Source organism: Oncorhynchus mykiss, chromosome 9 (assembly GCF_057628025.1).
Source record: "Oncorhynchus mykiss isolate SJ-2025 chromosome 9, ASM5762802v1, whole genome shotgun sequence".
Lineage (NCBI taxonomy): Eukaryota > Metazoa > Chordata > Actinopteri > Salmoniformes > Salmonidae > Oncorhynchus > Oncorhynchus mykiss.
In genome coordinates this window covers 23,323,130-23,343,264 of record NC_143030.1, presented here as the reverse complement: position 1 = coordinate 23,343,264, position 20,135 = coordinate 23,323,130, and the positions used below count along the sequence as shown (strand labels likewise).

Here is a 20,135-nt window from a genome sequence, read left to right as displayed (position 1 = left end):
GTTACTGACCCAACTTATCTCAACTGCCAGGCTACCTGCCACCCTTATCTGAGAACAGCCTATAGAACCAGATCCCAAGGTAATTTAGTTTTTTAACTAGGAAAATTAGGCTATTGGATGTTGGATAATGCAGATTTTATTTTCAAATGAGTCACTCAGAATGTCCTGATGTACAGCCCCCCCCCCCCCACACACACACACACACACTTATTTTTTTTTTATCTTCATCACCGAAACAGGAAGTTTAACGACTGCAGAGCGTGTTCTCATTTACTCCTCTCGAGACAGTCTCACAATCACTTAGCCCAGAGTGTTGCAGATAGGACATTAGAGCTATGGAGGTCTTCATGGAGGCAGCTGCCTACCTTGAGTCACAGCATATTCCAGGCAAGTACATGTATGTGTTTTGTGTGTGTGTGCATGCCTCTGTCTGTCTGTCTGTCTGTCTGTCTGTCTGTCTGTCTGTCTGTCCATGTGTGTGTGTATGAATGTTATCTTTCTATGTACATTATGTGTGTGTATGTACTGTATCTTAGTGGAGGCTGTAGGTGAGCCAAGTCCTGATCCACTGCAGGAGGATGTGTTCCCAGAGGAGGATTTGTTCTCCCCCCACCAGACAGACAGCATGGACCTGCCCGACACCCCTGTGAGTCTGTGCACTACGGCGCCTTCGTCTCCTATCTGCCAAACCCAAATCCAAATAGTCTTCTTCTCTTATAAATGCACACACTCACAGCAGAGTGTTTTCTCTCTCAGGTCCTGCGTACCCCTGTAGAGATGCTGGATAGGAGGCTCATGGTGCTGAGAACTATCCTGGACAGTGAGAGGATCTACCTCAATGAGCTGGAGACACTGCTGATGGTAACACACACACACACACAGACATCTCTAAGTCTCTAACACACACACTGCTCAGGGCTCAGGGGGCTTTGGTGTGTTTACTAGTTTGTAAGTTTGGTGTGTTTGTAGTCTAAGTGTTTGTACGTGTATTTTAAGTGAAAGTGCATGTGGTTATGAATTGTTCCACAGTTTACATTTTGGGACTCTTTTTTATGTTGACTCGTCTTAGTAATTTTGACTAAAATATAATTAAGTCTTCATCCCATTTAAGTAATGATTTAGTCTACTTATTGTCAAAATTACAAAAACACTGGACCATTTTAGTCAACTAAATGCCCTTTAATTTTTGTCAAATTTTTGTCACTTTACATTTGTATTGCCACATTAACCTGTCACAGGAGGTTGGTGGCACCTTAGTTGGGGAGGACGGTCTCATGGTAATGGCTGGAGCGAAATCAGTGGAATGCTATCAAATACATACATATGGCATCCACGTTTTTGATGCCATTCCATTATCTCCGTTCCTGTCAGGGATCTCTTCCTCCTCTTCTGAGGAGGAGTAGCGAGAAGGATCGGAGGACCAAAACGCAACGTTGTAAGTGTCCATAATTTAATGAAGCAAAATGAACACTGAACAAAACCAATAAACGAACAGTCCCGTAAGGTGAATGACAAACACTAAACAGGAAATAAACACCCATGAAACCCAGGTGTAAAAAGGCTACCTAAGTATGATTCTCAATCAGAGACAACTAACGACACCTGCCTCTGATTGAGGACCATACCAGGCCAAACACAAAAACCAACATAGAAAAACAAACATAGACTGCCCACCCCAACTCACGCCCTGACCATACTAAAACAAAGACAAAACAAAGGAACTAAGGTCAGAACGTGACAGTTCCAGGCATTCTATCAGCCGTCCTCCCCTCAGCAACCTCCACTGTAACCTATAGTAAACATATATCACTGACTTCCATGTGAACAAACATACATAGCCTTGTCCTACCAACATATTTTATGCATAACATCCTATTCTCTTCCCAACAGCAGAAATATGACTAATATATAAAATCATTTATAAAAATGATCTGCCCAAATTCCTGATTCGGTCTACATACAGTACCAGTCAAAAGTTTGGACAAACCTAATCACCTACCCAGGGTTTTTCTTTATTTTTACAATTTTCTACATTGTAGAATAACTATGAAATGAAACATATGGAATCATATAGTAACCAAAAAAGTGTTAAACAAATCTAAATATATTTTATATTTGAGATTCTTCAAAGTAGAAACCCTTTGCCTTGATGTCAGCATTGCACACTCTTGGCATTCTCTCATCCAGTGACACCTGGAATGCTTTTCCAACAGTCTTGATGGAGTTCCCACATATGCTGGTTGCTTTTCCTTCACTCTGCGGTTCAACTCATCCCAAACCATCTCAATTGGGTTGAGGTCGGGTGATTGTGGAGGCCAGGTCATCTGATGCAGCACTCCATCACTGGTCAAATAGGTGTGTTGGGCGCAAACCAGATGGGATGGCGAAAGCTGTGGTAGCTATGTGCCTTCAATTCTAAATTTGGACTCATCAGACCAAAGGACAGATTTCCACTGGTCTAATGTCCATTGTTCATGTTTCTTGGCCCAAGCAAGTCTCTTCCTTATTGGTTCCTTTAGTAGTAGTTTCTTTGCTGCAATTCGACCATTAAGGCCTGATTCATGCAGTCTCCTCTGATGTTGAGATGTGTCTGTTACTTTAACTCTGTGAAGCATTTATTTGGGCTGCAATTTCTGAGGCTGGTAACTCTAATGAACTTATCCTCTGCAGCAGAGGTAACTCTGGGTCTTCCTTTCCTGTGGCGGTCCTCATGAGAGCCAGTTTCATCATAGCTCTTGGTGGTTTTATGCGACTGCACTTGAAGAAACTTTAAAAGTTCTTGAACTTTTCCGGATCGACTGACCTTCATGTATAACGTGAACATCTAGCAACCCAAAGGTTGTGAGTTCAAATCTCATTATGGACAACTTTAGCATTTTAGCTAATTAGCAACTTTTCAACTACTTAGCATGTTAGCTAACACTTCCTCTAACCCTAACCCTAACCATAACCATTTTAGCTAATCCTTCACCTAACACTAACATAAACCCTAACCTTAATCCTAACTCCTAACCATGACCCCTAGCCTAGCTAACGTTAGTGAGATAGCTAACATTAGCCACCTTGCTAGAATTTGTAAGATATCATACATTTTGCAAATTCACAACATATAACATGTTTTGCAATATTGTAACAAATTGAACATTTTTCAGATTCGTAACATATAATTGATTACAACTAATTGTAATTCCTGACATATTATTATAATATTATATTATTATTACGAAATGGGTGATTGACATACACAAATTACATACCGTATGAAACGTAACATATCATAATAAATGGAACGTCTCGGATTTACATACAGAATAATACGAAATGCTCTGAGACCAGGTTGGTATAATCAGAGCAGGAACGGAGCCTGTCTGCACACTCTCATAGCTTGCTCCCCCGCAGCTCACCAGCTGATGTAGGCTGTGTGTGCCTGGTGTGGTGCGTCCTTCCCACAGCTGAACAGAATTGCGCTGTGCGTCTGTGCTGCAAATATTAATTGTGCTTATCACTGAACAGCTCTCAATCTCTCCAAAACTCTTGTCCAGTCCTTTTAGTAGTCCGATTTTTGTCACGGAAAATGTTTTGCCTCACCTCATTTTAATCAACTAAAATGAACTGAAAAAAATATAAACATTTCTGCAGTCTACTGAAAAATAGGTGTTTGGCAAATATTTTTGTTGCAGTTTCTGTTGACGAAATTGACAGTGTTGTGCCATACAGTATTATTTAAAATAACAATTACAACACACTTTTTTTTATCACCTCGTGTCTGGTGGCACTCTGCTTCCTCCTGGAGCCACAACACTTCTGTAATTCTTCGTTGAGAGAAGAATGGCTTCCCTCTTTTGTCCAGGGCTCCATTTCATTATGAAAACCATGCTCCCTTCCCTCTCCACCTGTTCACGTCTCTTGCAAACCTGACAGGGATTAGGTGTACTATACATGGCAGCGTATGTGAACTAATATGGTAATAGCTACACCTAAGCTTCTGGAAGGATATTTTGCTCCGTATATAGTCAACAAGCGCTGAGGGAAGTGGGTGAGTTTTTTTTTGCGGAATTAGACCAAAGAGTCCGCTATACCAGTAGGCAGCATTATGTGTGAGTGTGCCAGAAAGTGATGTTGCAATAACAAGTGACCAAGTCATTTTCAATCTCTTAATTTCTCTTCTCCTTCATCTCCATCCATTATAAACTGTATGTTTCTGCTTTTGTGTCAACAAGCAACACAAATAGATGTGAGAAATAAACCCTGTTTGGATTTGTGTTGTAAGGTTGGACATTTTCACATCTAATTAGTATACACGCGTAGAACTCAGCAGCACACACAAACACACACCCACACACACTACATATTCTCTCTCACACATAGCACCCACACTAACACACAAAGCAAAACTAGGCCAACTACAATATGGGTAATGTGTGTGAGAGAGAATATGTAGTGTATATTTGTGTGTGCTTTGAGAGTGAATGTCAAAAATGCTTTTGACAAATGTGTGAAAATGCTTGATTAAATGTCTCTACTACACTCTTCTCACCTCCCTCTTTCTCACCTTGTTTTCTCTCCCCCACACTCCCTCTGTCTGTCTGTCTGTCTGTCTGTCTGTCTGTCTGTCTGTCTGTCTGTCTGTCTGTCTGTCTGTCTGTCTGTCTGTCTGTCTGTCTGTCTGTCTGCCTGCCTGTCTGTCTGTCTGTCTGTCTGTCTGTCTGACTATCTGTCTGTCTGTCTGTCTGTCTGTCTGTCTGTCTGTCTGTCTGTCTGTCTGTCTGTCTGTCTGTCTGTCTGTCTGTCTGTCTGTCTGTCTGTCTGACCATCTGTCTGTCTGTCTGTCTGTCTGCCTGCCTGTCTGCCTCGGTCTCTCTCTCACTCTTCCCCCCCCCCCCCTCTCTCGCTCTCTCTCTCTCTCTCTTTCTCTTTTTTTTTTTTTTTCTCTCTCTCTCTCTCTCTCTCTCTCTCTCTCTCTCTCTCTCTCTCTCTCTCTCTTCCCCACCCTTCTCCCTACCCCCACCTCCTTTCTCCCCCAGCCTATGAAGGCTCTAAAGGCCACAGCAGGGACGTCTCAGCCGGTTCTGTCCAGCCAACAGGTCCAGACTGTGTTCTACCAGGTGCCTGAGCTCAGAGACCTGCACAGAGACTTCTACACTGGCCTGAGGGACCGCCTGGGGCACCTGGAGCCACAAGCACACCCAGAGACAGACAAGGGGCCCGGGCCAGGGCTGGGGTTGGAGCAGGGGGAGGAGAAAGAACAAGGCCAAAGCGGCTACCAGCTAATGGTTGGAGACCTCTTCCTAAAGATTGTGAGTTACTGCTCCTGCTCTGTCTGTCCGTCTGTCCGTCCATCCATCCATCCATCCAGTCATTGTCCCACTGTCTTAGCTAAGATAAGTTACATTCTCACATACAGGTGAGCCAGCTAGGTGTGTATCGTGGATTCATTGATAACTATGAGAGTGCTGTTGAGATCGTGAGGAGGTGTACTCAGACTGACCAGCGCTTCAGGATACTGGCCGAGGTAAGACAGATTGATTTGTGTATTTCAACATCTCTCTCTTTTCTATCTTGAATAACACATGCATTATCAGGGACCTCTCTAGTCGAAGTATTGCGACATTGCAACCTCCTCACACCAACTCTCTCCTCCTGTTTTCAGAGTATGATGTCTCATAATGGATCAGACAGAACTAAAACGAAATACACCTTTGAGGGTAAGATGAAGGTTTCACCACTTTTTAAAAAGTCACTGTATGTCACTCCAACCTCCACAGATGAATCACGTGTGTGTTTATGTGTTGGATGTCTGTCTATATCCCTCCAGCTCTCCTGTACAAGCCTCTGGACAGAATCACCAAGACAACCCTAGTGCTGCATGTAAGAGTGCCACCCCATTCATCCTGCCTGGCATTCATCCATTGATTTCTCCACCTACCCACCTATCCACTGACTCCCAAGTAACCATGCACTCTTGTTGTTGTCCCCCCCCCCCTGTATAGGACCTGTTGAAACACACTCCCCAGCAGCATAGTGACCACCCCATGCTGCAGGAGGTTCTGAGACTGTCCCGGGGCTTCCTGTCTGGGGTCAACGAGGGATCACAGTGCAAACGAGAGGTCACCCTCAGCAGAGGCATGGTGAGAGGGACACGTGCACACACACACACACACACACACACACACACACACACACACACACACACACACACACACACACACACACACACACACACACACACACACACACCATATCATATCATAACCATTGCTATATGTGTGTTGCAGCGGCGCCAGCTGATTCGTGACGGCTTTGTGGTGGATGTGTGTGAGGGGGGGCGTAACCTTCGCCATCTCTTCCTGTACACTGACCTGCTGCTGTGCACCAAACTCAAGGGCGGTGCCCAAGGGTGAGTGACAGGTCCAGAATGATAGATCAGTAATTTAAGTTGATGAAGAGTCACCACCTAGATTGTGTTTGCAACTGAGCATGCATGCATCTGTTCATTTGAGTGTGTTTGTGTGTGTGTGTGTGTGTTTGTGTGTGTGTGTCCTCTCTCCTAGTAAGCAGCCCCAGTACAGGTTCTGTTGGTACCTGCCTCTGGCTGGACTGAAACTCCACTGGGGACCAGAGATGGAGCTCACCACAGACACACACCATCGCATACACGCCACGAGAGCCAAGATGTACCTGCTTAGACACGAGCTGCGACAGACAATGGTGAGTGTTCGCGTGTGTGTGTGTGAGTGTGTGTGAATGTGTGTGTGTGTATGTGTGTGTGTGTGTGTGTGTGTGCGTGCGTGCGTGTGTGCGTGCGTGCGAGCAAGTGTGTGAGTGAGTGCATTATTCAATAGAACCAACCCTCTTTAAAGTAACCAGATTTGAGAACTAAACTTTGCGTGTGTATGTGTCCTACAGAAGCCTGTCCCACAGAAGTGCTTGGCAGCTCGTACTATAGAGCGAAGCAGATGGAAGAAGATGGAGCAGCTTGAACTGATGATTCTGACACACTCTCCTCTCCTCCCACTGGAACTACACAGCCCCAGCGGAAAGGTACACACACACACACACACACACACACACACACACACACACACACACACACACACACACACACACACACACACACACACACTCTCTCACAAGCATGTGGGTGTTCTTTTTCAGAGCCACACTCTGGTGATGTCATCTCTGTATGAACTAGAGGAGTGGAGAGAGGCCATCCACAAACTCACCGGAGATAGTGAGTGAAAGTGGGGGTGTATATACGTGTGAGAGAAAGAGAATGAGTGAGTGAGTGTGCCATTCAGAGGGCTAATGGGCAAGACTAAAGATTGAAGTGCCTTTGAACAGGGCATGTTAGTAGGTGCCAGGCACACCGAAAAGAAACAGAAAAGTATACTCAGAGTTGTCCTTATGTTAGGTCCTGATCCGGCTATGCCAAATGGCTGTGGGCTACACTAGTTCATTTAGCAGACAAGAATTGCTTAGAAATCCGTAGCATTATTTTTGTATTATTTTATAGTATGAAGAATACAATTGAACATAGCTGAATAAAATAGAAAGGATTTCTTCTCCAAACTATTTCCAAGGAAGTGGGCACATTCGGCTATTAATGTGATGAGCGGTTAACAGAGGAACAGGTCCTCCTATAATTTAGAGTTATTTATGCAACTTTAGTTGAGATACAAACGTTGCGCTATATGTTTAGGTTTTTAATACCTTCTAAGGCTGCATGATGCGACTCTAATGATGATTTGAAAAAAAGTTGCATGAAAGGCATGAGCTCTGCTTAGTTTTTTGTGTGCAGGCTGTACACACTTCATCAGTCTCTCATTCACAATTTGACAAGCAATTGATAATATTCTCACCAGGCCTCAAATTTCCCAGCGGCATCCCCCTTGTGTGGCCGTAATGTCCCCTAAAAGATCCAGGCCTTTTCCGGTCAAAGTGGACGTTGTGCCCCTGAGCTGAATATAATAATTATAATTCCCTTCTTCCGTCTGCTGTGCTCTGAAGCACCTCTCAATCACATGGCTCTCTCAGATATCTCAAATCGTATTAGTTAATGCCCGTCACATGATCGGTTCCTTCTTACAGGCATCTCAGCCAAGAAGCAGGCTACAATTGTAGAGAAACACATTAGGGAAACTGTGCGCCTCCATCTTATCGAATTCAGCTAACAAGATGAGTAGGCCTAGCAAAGAGCAAAGCAAAAGTTGACCTATTCTATTGGCAGACTTGTCCTTCTGTGCAATAAATAACTATTCCAAACATACACTGGGGCAATTGTGGGATGTGATAGATCCCAAATGAATACAACCATTCGCATAAAAAAAATGTTTAAAAGAAATGAGGCTGATGCAACAGATCAGAGCGTTTTGCTTAAAATGTTGATAAACTATTAGGCTATTTCTTCTAATCAAATCAAATTGATTTATATAGCCCTTCTTACATCAGCTGATATATCAAAGTGCTGTACAGAAACCCAGCCTAAAACCCCATACAGCAAGCAATGCAGGTGTAGAAGCACAGTGGCTAGGAAAAACTCCCTAGAAAGGCCAAAACCCAGGAAGAAACCTAGAGAGGAACCAGGCTATGAGGGGTGGCCAGTCCTCTTCTGGCTGTGCCGGGTGGAGGTTATAACAGAACATGGCCAAGATGTTCAAATGTTCATAAATTACCAGCATGGTCAAATAATAGTAATCACAGTGAACAGGTCAGGGTTCCATAGCCGCAGACAGAGCAGTTGAAACTGAAGCAGCAGCACGGCCAGGTGGACTGGGAACAACAAGGAGTCATCATGCCAGGTAGTCCTGATGCATGGTCCTAGGACTCAAGTCCTCTGAGAGAGAGAAAGAATGAAAGAGAGAATTAGAGAGAGCATACTTAAATTCACACAGGACATCGGATAAGACAGGACAAATACTCCAGATATAACAAACTGACCCTAGCCCCCCGACACATAAACTACTGCAGCATAAATACTGGAGGCTGAGACAGGAGGGGTCAGGAGACAATGTGGCCCCATCCGATGATACCCCCAGACAGGGCCAAACAGGGCCAAACAGGCAGGATGTAACCCACTTTGACAAAGCACAGTCCCCACCACTAGAATGATATTTTCAACCACAAACTTACCATCCTGAGACAAGGCCGAGTATAGCCCACAAAGATCTCCGCCACGGCAAAACCCATGGGGGGGCGCCAACCCAGACAGGAAGACCACATCAGTGACTCAACCCACTCAAGTGACGCACCCCTCCTAGGGACGGCATGGAAGAGCACCAGGAAGCCAGTGACTCAGCCCCTGTAATAGGGTTAGAGGCAGAGAATCCCAGTGGAGAGAGGGGAACCGGCCAGGCAGAGACAGCAAGGGCGGTTCGTTGCTCCAGTGCCTTTCCGTTCATCTTCACACGCCTGGGACAGACTACACTCAATCATAGGACCTACTGAAGAGATGAGTCTTCAATAAAGACGTAAAGGTTGACATCGAGTCTGCGTCTCTCACGTGGGTAGGCAGACCATTCCATAAAAATTGAGCTCTATAGGAGAAAGCCCTGCCTCCAGCTGTTTGCTTAGAAATTCTAGGGACAATTAGGAGGCCTGCGTCTTGTACGTGTAGGTATGTACGGCAGGACCAAAGCTTTGTAGGTTAGCAGTAAAACCTTGAAATCAGCCCTTGCTTTAATAGGAAGCCAGTGTAGGGAGGCAAGCACTGGAGTAATGTGATCAAATTTGTTGGTTCTAGTCAGTTTATTTAGTGCTTTATCCGAGTAGCCGAAAAGTAGAGCATTGCAGTAGTCTAACCTAGAAGTAACAAAAGCATGGATTAATTTTTCTGCATCATTTCTGGACAGAAAATGTCAGATTTTTTCAATGTTACGTAGATGGAAAAAAGCTGTCCTTGAAACAGTCTTGATATGTTCGTCAAAAGAGAAATCAGGGTCCAGAGTAACATCGAGGTCCTTCACAGTTTTATTTCAGACGACTGTACAACCATCAAGATTAATTGTCAGATTCAACAGAATCGTCTGTTTTGTCCGAGTTTAAAAGTAAAAAGTTTGCAGCCATCCACTTCCTTATGTCTGAAACACAGGCTTCCAGTGAGTGCAATTTTGGGGCTTCACCATGTTTAATTGAAATCTACAGCTGTGTGTCATCCCAATAGCAGTGAAAGTTAACATTATGTTTTCGAATGACATCCCCAAGAGGTAAAATATATAGTGAAAACAATAGTGGTCCTAAAACGGAACCTTGAGGAACACCGACATTTACAGTTGATTTGTCAGAGGCCATTCACAGAGACAAACTGATATCTTTCCGACAGATAAGATCTAAACCAGGCCAGAACTTGTCTGTGTAGACCAATTTGGTTTTCCAATCTCTCCAAAAGAATGTGGTAATCGATGGTATCAAAAGCAGCACTAAGGTCTAGGAGCAAGAGGACAGATGCAGAGCCTCGGTCTGACGCCATTAAAAGGTTATTTACCATCTTCACAAGTGCAGTCTCAGTGCTATGATGGGGTCTAAAACCAGACTGAAACATGTCGTATACATTGTTTATCTTCAGGAAGCCAGTGAGTTGCTGCGCAACAGCTTTTTCATTTTTTTTTTGGAGAGGAATGGGAGATTCGATATAGGCCGATAGTTTTTTATATTTTCTGGGTCAAGGTTTGGCTTTTTCAAGAGAGTATTTATTACTGTAACTGTTAGTGAGTTTGGTACACATCCGGTGGATAGAGAGCCGTTTATTATGTTCAACATAGGAGGGCCAAGCACAGGAAGCAGCTCTTTCAGTAGTTTAGTTGGAATAGGGTCCAGTATGCAGCTTGAAGGTTTAGAGGCCATGATTATTTTCAGAATTGTGTCAAGAGATATAATACTAAAACACTTGAGTGTCTCCCTTGAGTCTAGGTCCTGACCGAGTTGTGCAGACTCAGGACAACTGAGCTTTGGAGGAATAAGAGGAGTCCGTAATTTGCTTTCTAATGATCATGATCTTTTCCTCAAAGACGTTTCTGAATTTATTACTGCTCGAAGTGAAAGCCATCCTCACTTGGGGAATGCTGCTTTTTAGTTAGCATTCAAAAATACATTTTGGATTGTTCTTATTTTCCTCAATTAAGTTGGAAAAATAGGATGATCGAGCAGCAGTGAGGGCTCTTCGATATTGCACGGTACTGTCTTTCCAAGCTAGTCTGAAGACTGGTGCCATTTCCGATCCAATTTTTGGAAGCTTGCTTCAGAGCTCGGGTATTTTCTGTATACCAGGGAGCTAGTTTCTTATGACAAATGTTTTTAGTTTTTAGGGGTGCAACTGCATCTAGGGGTAAATTGAGTTCCTCAGTTAGGTGGTTAACTGATTTTTGACCTCTGACGTCCTTGGGTAGGCAGAGGGAGTCTGGAAGGGCATCAAGGAATCTTTGGGTTGTCTGAGAATTTATAGCAAGACTTTCGATACTCCTTGGTTGGGGTCTGAGCAGATTATTTGTTGCGATTGCAAACGCAATAACATGGTGGTCCGATAGTCCAGGATTATGAGGAAAAACATTATGTTCCACAACATTTATTCCATGGGACAAAACTAGGTCCAGAGTATGACTGTGGCAGTGAGTAGGTCTGGAGACATGTTGGACAAAACCCATTGAGTCGATGATGGCCCCGAAAGTCTTTTGGAGTGGGTCTGTGGACTTTTCCATGTGAATATTAAAGTCACCAAAAATTTGAATATTATCTGCTATGACTACAAGGTCCGATAGGAATTCAGGGAAGTCCGTGAGGAACGCTGTATATGGCCCAGGAGGCCTGTAAACAGTAGCTATAAATAGTGATTGAGTAGGTTGTATAGAATTCATGACTAGATGCTCAAAAGACGAAAACATTTTTTTTTTTTTTTGTAAATTGAAATTTGCTATCGCAAATGTTAGCAACACCTCCGCATTTGCGGGATGCGCGGGGGATATGGTCACTAGTGTAACCAAGAGGTGAGGCCTCTTTTAACACAGTAAATTCATCAGGCTTAAGCCATGTTTCAGTCAGGCCAATCACATCAAGATGATGATCAGTGATTAGTTCATTGACTATAACTGCCTTGGAAGTGAACCTAACATTAATTTGCCCTATTTTGAGATGTAAGGTGTCACGATCTCTTTCAATAATGGCAGGAATGGAGGAGATCTTTGTTCTAGTGAGATTGCTAAGGCGAACACCGCCATGTTTACTTTTGCCCAACCTAGGTCGAGGCACAGACACGGTCTCAATGGGGATAGCTGAGCTGACTACACTGACTGTGCTAGTGGCAGACTCCACTAAGCCTGGCCTGCACCCCATTTCATTGTGGAGCTAGGGGAGTTAGAGCCCTGTCTATGTTCGTAGATAAGATGAGAGAACCCCCCCAGCTGGGATGGAGTCCGTCACTCCTCAACAGCCCAGGCTTGGTCCTGTTTGTGGGTGAGTCCCAGAAAGAGGGCCAATTATCTACAAATTCTATCTTTTGGGAGGGGCAGAAAACAGTTTTCAACCAGCAATTGAGTTGTGAGACTCTGCTGTAGAGCTCATCACTCCCCCTAACTGGGAGGGGGCCAGAGACAATTACTCGATGCCGACACATCTTTCCAGCTGATTTCCACACTGAAGCTATGTTGCGGATTAATGTCCTTCATTTTAAGAAGTTATTTGGCCACTTTAGTTGTGATATAAACCTTATCAAAACATATAGGCCTATGGGCTAGGCTACATGAAGTGTTTGACTATGATTTGAAAAAAAGGCATGCTCTGTTTCTTGCCTTACTTCACATGCTGGGCATCATTCACAAGTGATAATACATCATTCACAAGTGATAGATAATATTGCCATCCATCAGACTATTCTTAATTTAATGTTGTCTTTACATATACTAAATAATATATGTGTAAAATTAGTTTTTATATAGCATGGACCATTATCATGCAACTGTCTTGGAATATGGGCATGGAAAAAAAATACATGTCATCTATAAACTTAAATAGCGAATGGAGGACGCTTTTCCCCAAAGTTCATTTTCATGCCAGCCAGGTGGGCTATACTCCCGTTGTAAAGCTGAGCAATGTGCTTAATATTAGGAAAGTTGATAAATAAATAAATATAGTAGGCCTAACCTATAGAAAGCTGCTGGCATCCTGCTCTTTTTAGTAGAGGCCATCACTCTGTTTTCTCACGCAGTTGCATATCCTATAGAAATGTTGCGCAACATGAGCTTATGGGCTTTCATGAAGTGTATGATTTGATTTTCAAAAACATTTGCATTGATGTCAGAGTGATTAGAGGGACAATAGAGTGCTGAGTACCAGGCAGTTAGCACGTGTGGTAGACTACTAATCAGCAGCATCAGAGCTTGGAGAAGCCTAGTTACCATGACTAAACTGTCACGTGGAATTTGACTGCGGTTATGACTCGTGAACGCTGGTGTGGCAGTTATTTTATTTATTTTTTCACCTTTATTTAAACAGGTAGGCTAGTTGAGAATAAGTTCTCGTTTACAACTGCGACCTGGCCGAGATAAAGCAAAGCAGTGCGACACAAACAACAACACATAGTTCATAGTAATATAATCACCATAACAGCCCTATGTGCAACTCAATATTAGGAAGGTGTCATTAATGTTTTGTGTACTCAGTGTATATTAATTAGATAAGGATTCACCCCCCTGAGAGAATACACGTCAGCAACACTTTTGGCAGCGATTACGACTGTGAGTCTTCAAGCCATTTTCAAGTCTTGCCATAGATTTTCAAGCCGATTTAAGTCAAAACTGTAACAAGGCCACTCAAGAACATTCCATGTCATCTTGGTAAGCAACTCCAGTGTATATTTGACCTTGTATTTTAGGTTATCAGCCTGAAAGATGAAGTCATCTCCCAGTGTCTATTGGAAAGAAGACTGGACCAAGTTTTCCTCTAGGAATTTAACCAATACTAAGCTGTATTCCGTTTTTCCCCCCAAAGATAATGCTTTGTATTCAGGACAAAAAGTTCATTTCTTTGCCACATTTTTTGTAGTATTACTTAAGTGCCTTTGGGATGCATGTTTTGGCATATTTGTATTCTGTATTTGTATTATTTTCACTCTGTCATTTAGGTTAGTATTCTGGAGTAACTACAGCGTTGTTGATCCATCCTCCATTTTCTCATATCGCAACCATTAAACTATGTAACTGGCCTCCCTGAGCAGTTTCCTTCCTCACCGGCAACTGAGTTAGGAAGGATGCCTGTATCTTTGTGGGGACTGGGTGTAGATACACCATCCAAAGCCTAATTAATAACTTCACCATGCTCAAAGGGATATTCAGCGTCTGCTTTAGATTTTTTTTTACACTATTATTGAACACAGAATGAGTCCTTGCAACTCATTACATGATTTATTAAGCACATTTTGACTCCTGAACTTATTTAGGCTTTCCATAACAAATGGGTTGAATGCTTATTGACTCAATACATTTCAGCTTTACATTTTTTATTAACTTCAAAAATGTTCTAAAAACAACATTTCACTTTGACATGATGGGGTATTGTGTGTAAATGTAATCCATTTTAAATTCAGGCTGTAACACAAAAACATTTGGAATCATTTCTGAAGGCACTATATGCCTTCCTCGGCTCTCGCCCCAAAAATTTAAATCACTGCTTAGACCACTGCACCACCGCACTTCACAATGCTCTAGCAAGTTGCGAGAATACTTGAAGATACTTGATGGTGATCAGTGTCGTTTTTAATTATTTTGTTTTAAGCCTTCTGAAAACCATAACCCTAACCTTAACCACTCAGAATGAATGCCTAAACTGTTAACCTTTGAGTCCCTTCTGTTTTAACCTTGTAACCATGTGGAACTCATCCACAATACGTCAACTTTCGAAGGGAAACTATGAGATGTTGTTGTGCTGAACAGTATGTCCATCAAGTGGTGTATGATGTGGGTGTGTTGTTTCTCAGACAGAGAAATGGTTCCTCCAGACCTGCTCACCCTAACCAGCTCCTGTGTCAAACTGAGAATGACCCAACAGCCTCCCTTTCACAGCATACTGCCTGGTGAGACTTCCTTTCACACACAGTTTCCTCTCACTCACTTCTGTTTATTTTATCTCTCTTTATCATACTTTATTTGACTTTCTTACGCTTTTTCTAATGCTCACTCCCCCCACACCTCTCCCTCTCTTTCAGGTGAGGAACAGTCTCTATGTGGGACTCTTAGTGTAGCCGTTCACTCTGCCAGTGGACTACAACAGCCAGCCAGTGAGTGTCTGCATCTGTATCTTCAGTATCTATATACACACAGAATACTCTACCCTCAGACTCCACTGTAACACAAACCATTGAGCTCTTTAAACAGATGCACACTGTTTTCATTTTCACTGCTCTCCCACCTAGGTGTGTATGTGTGTGTGGAGGTGGATGGCTTTGAGTTCTATGAGAGCCAGGCCCAGACCCACTCCTCTGTCAGCAGCCTCAGCCCTCACTGGGACCAGGTAAGATGCCGTATCCAGGCTAGCTCTATTGGCAGCCATTTTGATTGGGGGAATCATCATACATCATTGTTGTTACAGATGTAGGATCTTCATTTGAGCCAGTTTGCCACAGCAGTATCAGGATATGTGAATTATTATGTGGATTATAATTAATGGACATTTTTGTAGGGGTTGATACATTTTTTTGTAAGGGTAAATGAAGTCTGACATTTAAAAATGGAAATGACAAACTTCAGTACCCTTTTTAAACCTTAAATAAACTACATGTAATTGTCCTGCATTGCATGACGATGTACATCACTATGATGATGCTTTTCAGTGGTATTTCAGTGAGGATGCTTTATACTCGATTTGGTCTTTTAAAATAACTTTTGAACATAGCCATGCTACCCGTACGTCATCAATACTACTCTTCAACGGTGTCTTGTGTTGGTCCTCAGGAGTTCTCCTTCCAGGTGGATGGGGCTCAGAACCTCAGGGTGCTGTGTGTGTTGCAGCCAGAGGAAGGAGAGAGCTGTGAGGACCGAGTCCTTTGCAAGACCTCTATACAGGTGTGTGTCTGCATCTGTGCATCTGTGTCTAGATGTGTGTGTTCTTCAATGTTCAGAAGGTGTGTGTGCCTGTATCTGTTTAAAAGTGTATCCTGTGTGTGCGTGCGTGCGTGTGCGTACACCTGTGTGGTCACCTGTTCATCTGAATGTGTTCTAGCTGGACCCAGGCCTCCTACAGAAGCGATGGAGGAGACAGACCCTCTCTCTAGGCCAGGTGGAGGTGACAATGTCTCTAAAGTACTGCCCTCATCCTCTAGACCCGCCCTGTCTGACCCCTGCCCAGCAACAGTCCATCTTCTGCATGCCCATTGGAGCTGTGGCACAGTGAGTCCTGTCGATCATCACTAGTCCAATGAGGATTAAGGACCTGTGGTTTTTGCGCAATGGGTGCATTTCAGTACTCTAAAGTGACTTCCTCTCCTTTTCTCATCTCTTAACTAAGTTATTTGTAGCATAATCGTAAATGACACAGTGGGATCTACTTTTGTTTCCCTCTCTTGTTTGGTTAATAGTTTTAGGAAATGAAAAGAAACCACTCTGACAGACCAGAACACGAGGTGTTCCTCAAAATGCATCCTATCGTGCTCCGAGCACACAAATTGGACCACGGGAGGGTCGGAGTATGAGTCCAGATAAAAGTATGCAAAACAGAGCAGGGAGGGCACTTCTCAAATGCGTACTACGTTTGTACATATTTTGAAGCATGCATCGATGACCAGAAATATGACGCAACTATGGGAAAAATGAAGTAACATTTATTGAAATCAATGGCGGCTATTATTTGAGCTGAAGCGAGAAAAAACACACTCCAACTTCGGGATGTAATGTTGCCTATTCACATCTCATATGTTGCCTGACTACAATATTTAATATTGACACGTAAATACATGCTGTGTTAATTTTGTCATGTTTACCTTTCTACAACACCCACTGTAGGGTGAATAGATCACAAGCCCATATTAAATCAATAGAGCTAACTGGCTAGCTACTACTATTAGCTAGCTAGATAGCCACAAGTAATTGTTAGCTAGCTAGCTACCCACAAATAATTGACATCTACCTTGCATAACATTAGTTTTAGTCATTTTTGCCTTTTAAACTATCTTATTAGCTATGTAAATGTTTACGATTCACAAATAGCTAGCTGCAAACATTAGTTATGTAAAGTAAAACGTTTTTTTTTGTGTATATCTTGTTTCCTCTATTGCCATTGTCCTGGCTGAAATAAGGTTCAGTGAATGGGTAAATTGATAGGGCTAACTAGTTGGCAATTGTTATGCTTACTCCCCGCGAACAAATGCTAATCTATCTTGCATAACATTAATTATAGGTTATTTTTTGCCTGTTTAACTACCTGGCTAGCTAGATTTTTACGATTTGCATATAGCTAGCTGATAATTATGAAGTAAAACATTTGCTTTGTGTATATCTTGTTTCGTCTCTATTGACATCGTCCTGGCTGGAATAAAGTTCAGTGAATGGTGAGGTCATACAGTAGGGGTAGTGCCAGTGCTTGTCAAATGTAATGTTTTATGCGTTCTCCACACTCTCGTCCTCACAAGAACGTACTCAAGAGAATGTCCTAGGAGAATGCGCTCAGAGCATGAGAGTGTGTAGCACGGTAGTATGCATATTGAGAAATACCCAGGATTAGGCAATATAGGATCCGCAGATCTGTGGCAAGACTAGAAAGACTAGTGAAAGGGAACCACATACCATATACAGTCTGATCCTGGGGGGGAAAAAATGCAGTTTTGATCTATTTACAAAAATGTTAAGTAGTCATTGCCCTCTGTGTGCTGGGAGTGTTTCATGTCTCGGGGATAAATGAAAGTCATTTGAAAACACCATGTGAACATCCAAGACACTTTTTTCTAGGATGCCAACGACATATAATGTGTGTATATACTACTGTATGTACATACACAAACCAGAGTGTGTGTCTTGTGTGTGTCCTCTCCCAGACAAGAGGGTGTCCTGGTGCCACATGTGGTGCGTTGCTGTGTGGAGGAGGTGGAGCGGAGAGGACTGGAGGAGGTGGGCATCTATAGGCTATCAGCAGCAACCAGTGACATCACCAACCTCAAGACTGCTTTCAACACCAGTGAGTGTTAAAATGATGCCACGGCTTGAGACCTTCAAGACAGCGTGTACTAAACCAGGGAATGCAGTCATTTCCATAGGGACCGGGCGCGCTAAACAGAGTTTGCGGTTGTATGAAGTGCAGTTATCAGAGTTGAATCATTATGAAATGCATGCTGATCTTGCTCTCTCGCTTACTTTCCCTCCCTTTCTTCCTCTGTCTATATCATTTCTCCCTCCCCCTCTCTCTCTCTCTTTCTTTTTCTGTCTATTTATATATATATCTCCACATCTCTCTATTTCTCTCTCTCTCTCTCTCTCTCTCTCTCTCTCTCTCTCTCTGTCTATCATTTCTCCCTCCCCCTCTCTCTCTCTCTTTCTTTCTCTGTCTATATATATATCTATATATATCCACCTCTCTCTATTTCTCTTTCTCTCTCTCTCCCTCTCTCTCTCTCTCTCTCTCTCTCTCTCTCTCTCTCTCTCTCTCTCTCTCAGGTCTGCGTGAGGCAGTGTCCAGGTTGAGGTGTGTAGATGTGAATGCTGTCTCAGGTATACTGAAGCTCTACTTCAGAGAACTCCCTGAACCTCTCATACCAACAGAACTGTTCCAGAGCTTCACCAAGGCGTTGGGTAGGTCACATACATACACAAACGCATGTACGCACGCACACATACACACACACATGCAGACACACACACTCCCTCTTCTCCGTCCATGTCTGTGTTGTGTCTCTCTAACAGACATTCCAGACCTGAGCTCCAGGAGTGTGACCATGTTGTCTCTGCTCCAGTCCTGTCCCCCCGTCAACCAAAACACCTTCCTGTTCCTCCTCCACCACCTCAAAAGGTCTCTCAACACCTCTAATACACTACTTATATGTTACTAATAACATGCTACTATATTAACATATTTCTATTACTATTTACATTGAGTCATTTAGCAGACACTTTTATAACAAAGTACTTCTCACCCATATACATTTTGTATTTTTATTTAACCTTAATTTAACTATGCATATATATATATATATATATAAGACTAATTTCCCATTGCTTCCCATTATATTTTTCATTTGTATTTTTTCCAATGACGTCATTCTCTCATGCGTATTTTTGCTAATGGCATCATACTCTCCTTTGTTCTCCAGAGTGTCAGACAGACAGCATGTGAACAAGATGCCTCTGATGAACCTGGCCACTGTGTTTGGTCCCAGTCTACTGCGCCCCCCTGTGGCTGTTCTGGGACAGTGCAGCCCGACAGTGGACATCTCTCAGGAGGTGGAAGTGCAGGTTGGTCATGGCTACTTCATCAGTCTTATGCTATTATTATAGTCGATTGCTTTTACAGTAGCATACAGGAAATATACAGGCCTTCACATGTTGGTGCAGGACATTTAAATCGTATCGTGTATTTAAGGATTGAAAAGGGTTCTGAAGTTTGAAATTTCAGACTTGATTTCCTCTTATGAAAAATGTATCAACCGCTAAAAAAATGTACATCATTTGTACTTGAAAAAGTCACTGATGTCAAATCAGTGACTCCTTCAAGGTAGTAAGGAAGGAGGCTTTTTCCAAGTATTTCACGGACCATGAGTAGTTGTTTTAAACATGTTTCTCTTTGCGTAGTAGTGTGTGTAATGTGTGTGTCAGTCTTTCTCTCTCTCTCTCTTTGTGTGTGCGTGCGTGTGCGTGTGTGTGTGTGTGTGTGTGTGTGTGTGTGTGTGTGTGTGTGTGTGTGTGTGTGTGTGTGTGTGTGTGTGTGTGTGTGTGTGTGTGTGTGTGTAGGTCCAGGTTGTGTATTTCTATCTGCAGTGTGACAACCTGCCTGAAGCCCAGACATGCATATCACATGACACAGAGACCCCTGAGGAAGATGAGACCACCAACATATGAACCTTAAACACCTGGAAACATCACTGTTGGCCAACAGAAACTCAGGAAAAAGAGAGAGAGGGGACATGTAATCTATAGACATTGTAAAGATAAATAAATGTATTTATTTGTAAA

At 42.9% G+C, this 20,135-nt stretch overlaps 1 protein-coding gene across 3 annotated transcripts; it reads left to right on the top strand.

Moving 5' to 3' along the window:
- Positions 1 to 229: 229 nt before the first annotated feature.
- LOC110531713 (active breakpoint cluster region-related protein) lies at positions 230 to 20,135 on the top strand. Of its 3 annotated transcripts, XM_036987539.2 has the most exons (22): positions 230 to 387; positions 537 to 646; positions 757 to 861; positions 5,025 to 5,297; positions 5,405 to 5,512; positions 5,651 to 5,705; positions 5,816 to 5,868; positions 5,991 to 6,128; positions 6,276 to 6,397; positions 6,552 to 6,708; positions 6,907 to 7,041; positions 7,156 to 7,231; positions 14,960 to 15,055; positions 15,188 to 15,259; positions 15,395 to 15,492; positions 15,933 to 16,043; positions 16,201 to 16,367; positions 18,008 to 18,147; positions 18,624 to 18,758; positions 18,870 to 18,975; positions 19,277 to 19,418; positions 19,914 to 20,135. In XM_036987539.2, exons 1-22 carry the CDS (start codon positions 336 to 338, stop codon positions 20,019 to 20,021), a joined length of 2,559 nt encoding a protein of 852 aa, XP_036843434.1. In that variant the 5' UTR covers positions 230 to 335; the 3' UTR covers positions 20,022 to 20,135. The 3 variants fall into 3 exon arrangements, 2 of the variants coding, with proteins under 2 accessions (XP_036843434.1, XP_090039892.1); XR_016483162.1 differs by lacking the exon at positions 7,156 to 7,231 and having other exon boundaries at positions 247 to 387; XM_090183766.1 differs by having other exon boundaries at positions 247 to 387; positions 6,907 to 7,231.

Excerpts from the sequence above, each read along its gene's own strand:
- LOC110531713 (XM_090183766.1), top strand. The coding sequence starts at position 336 with ATGGAGGTCTTCATGGAGGCAGCTGCCTACCTTGAGTCACAGCATATT. Across the intron at positions 6,129-6,275 it reads TCACCCTCAGCAGAGGCATG|CGGCGCCAGCTGATTCGTGA; the intron begins GTGAGAGGGACA and ends TGTGTGTTGCAG. Across the intron at positions 18,976-19,276 it reads CTCCTCCACCACCTCAAAAG|AGTGTCAGACAGACAGCATG; the intron begins GTCTCTCAACAC and ends TTTGTTCTCCAG.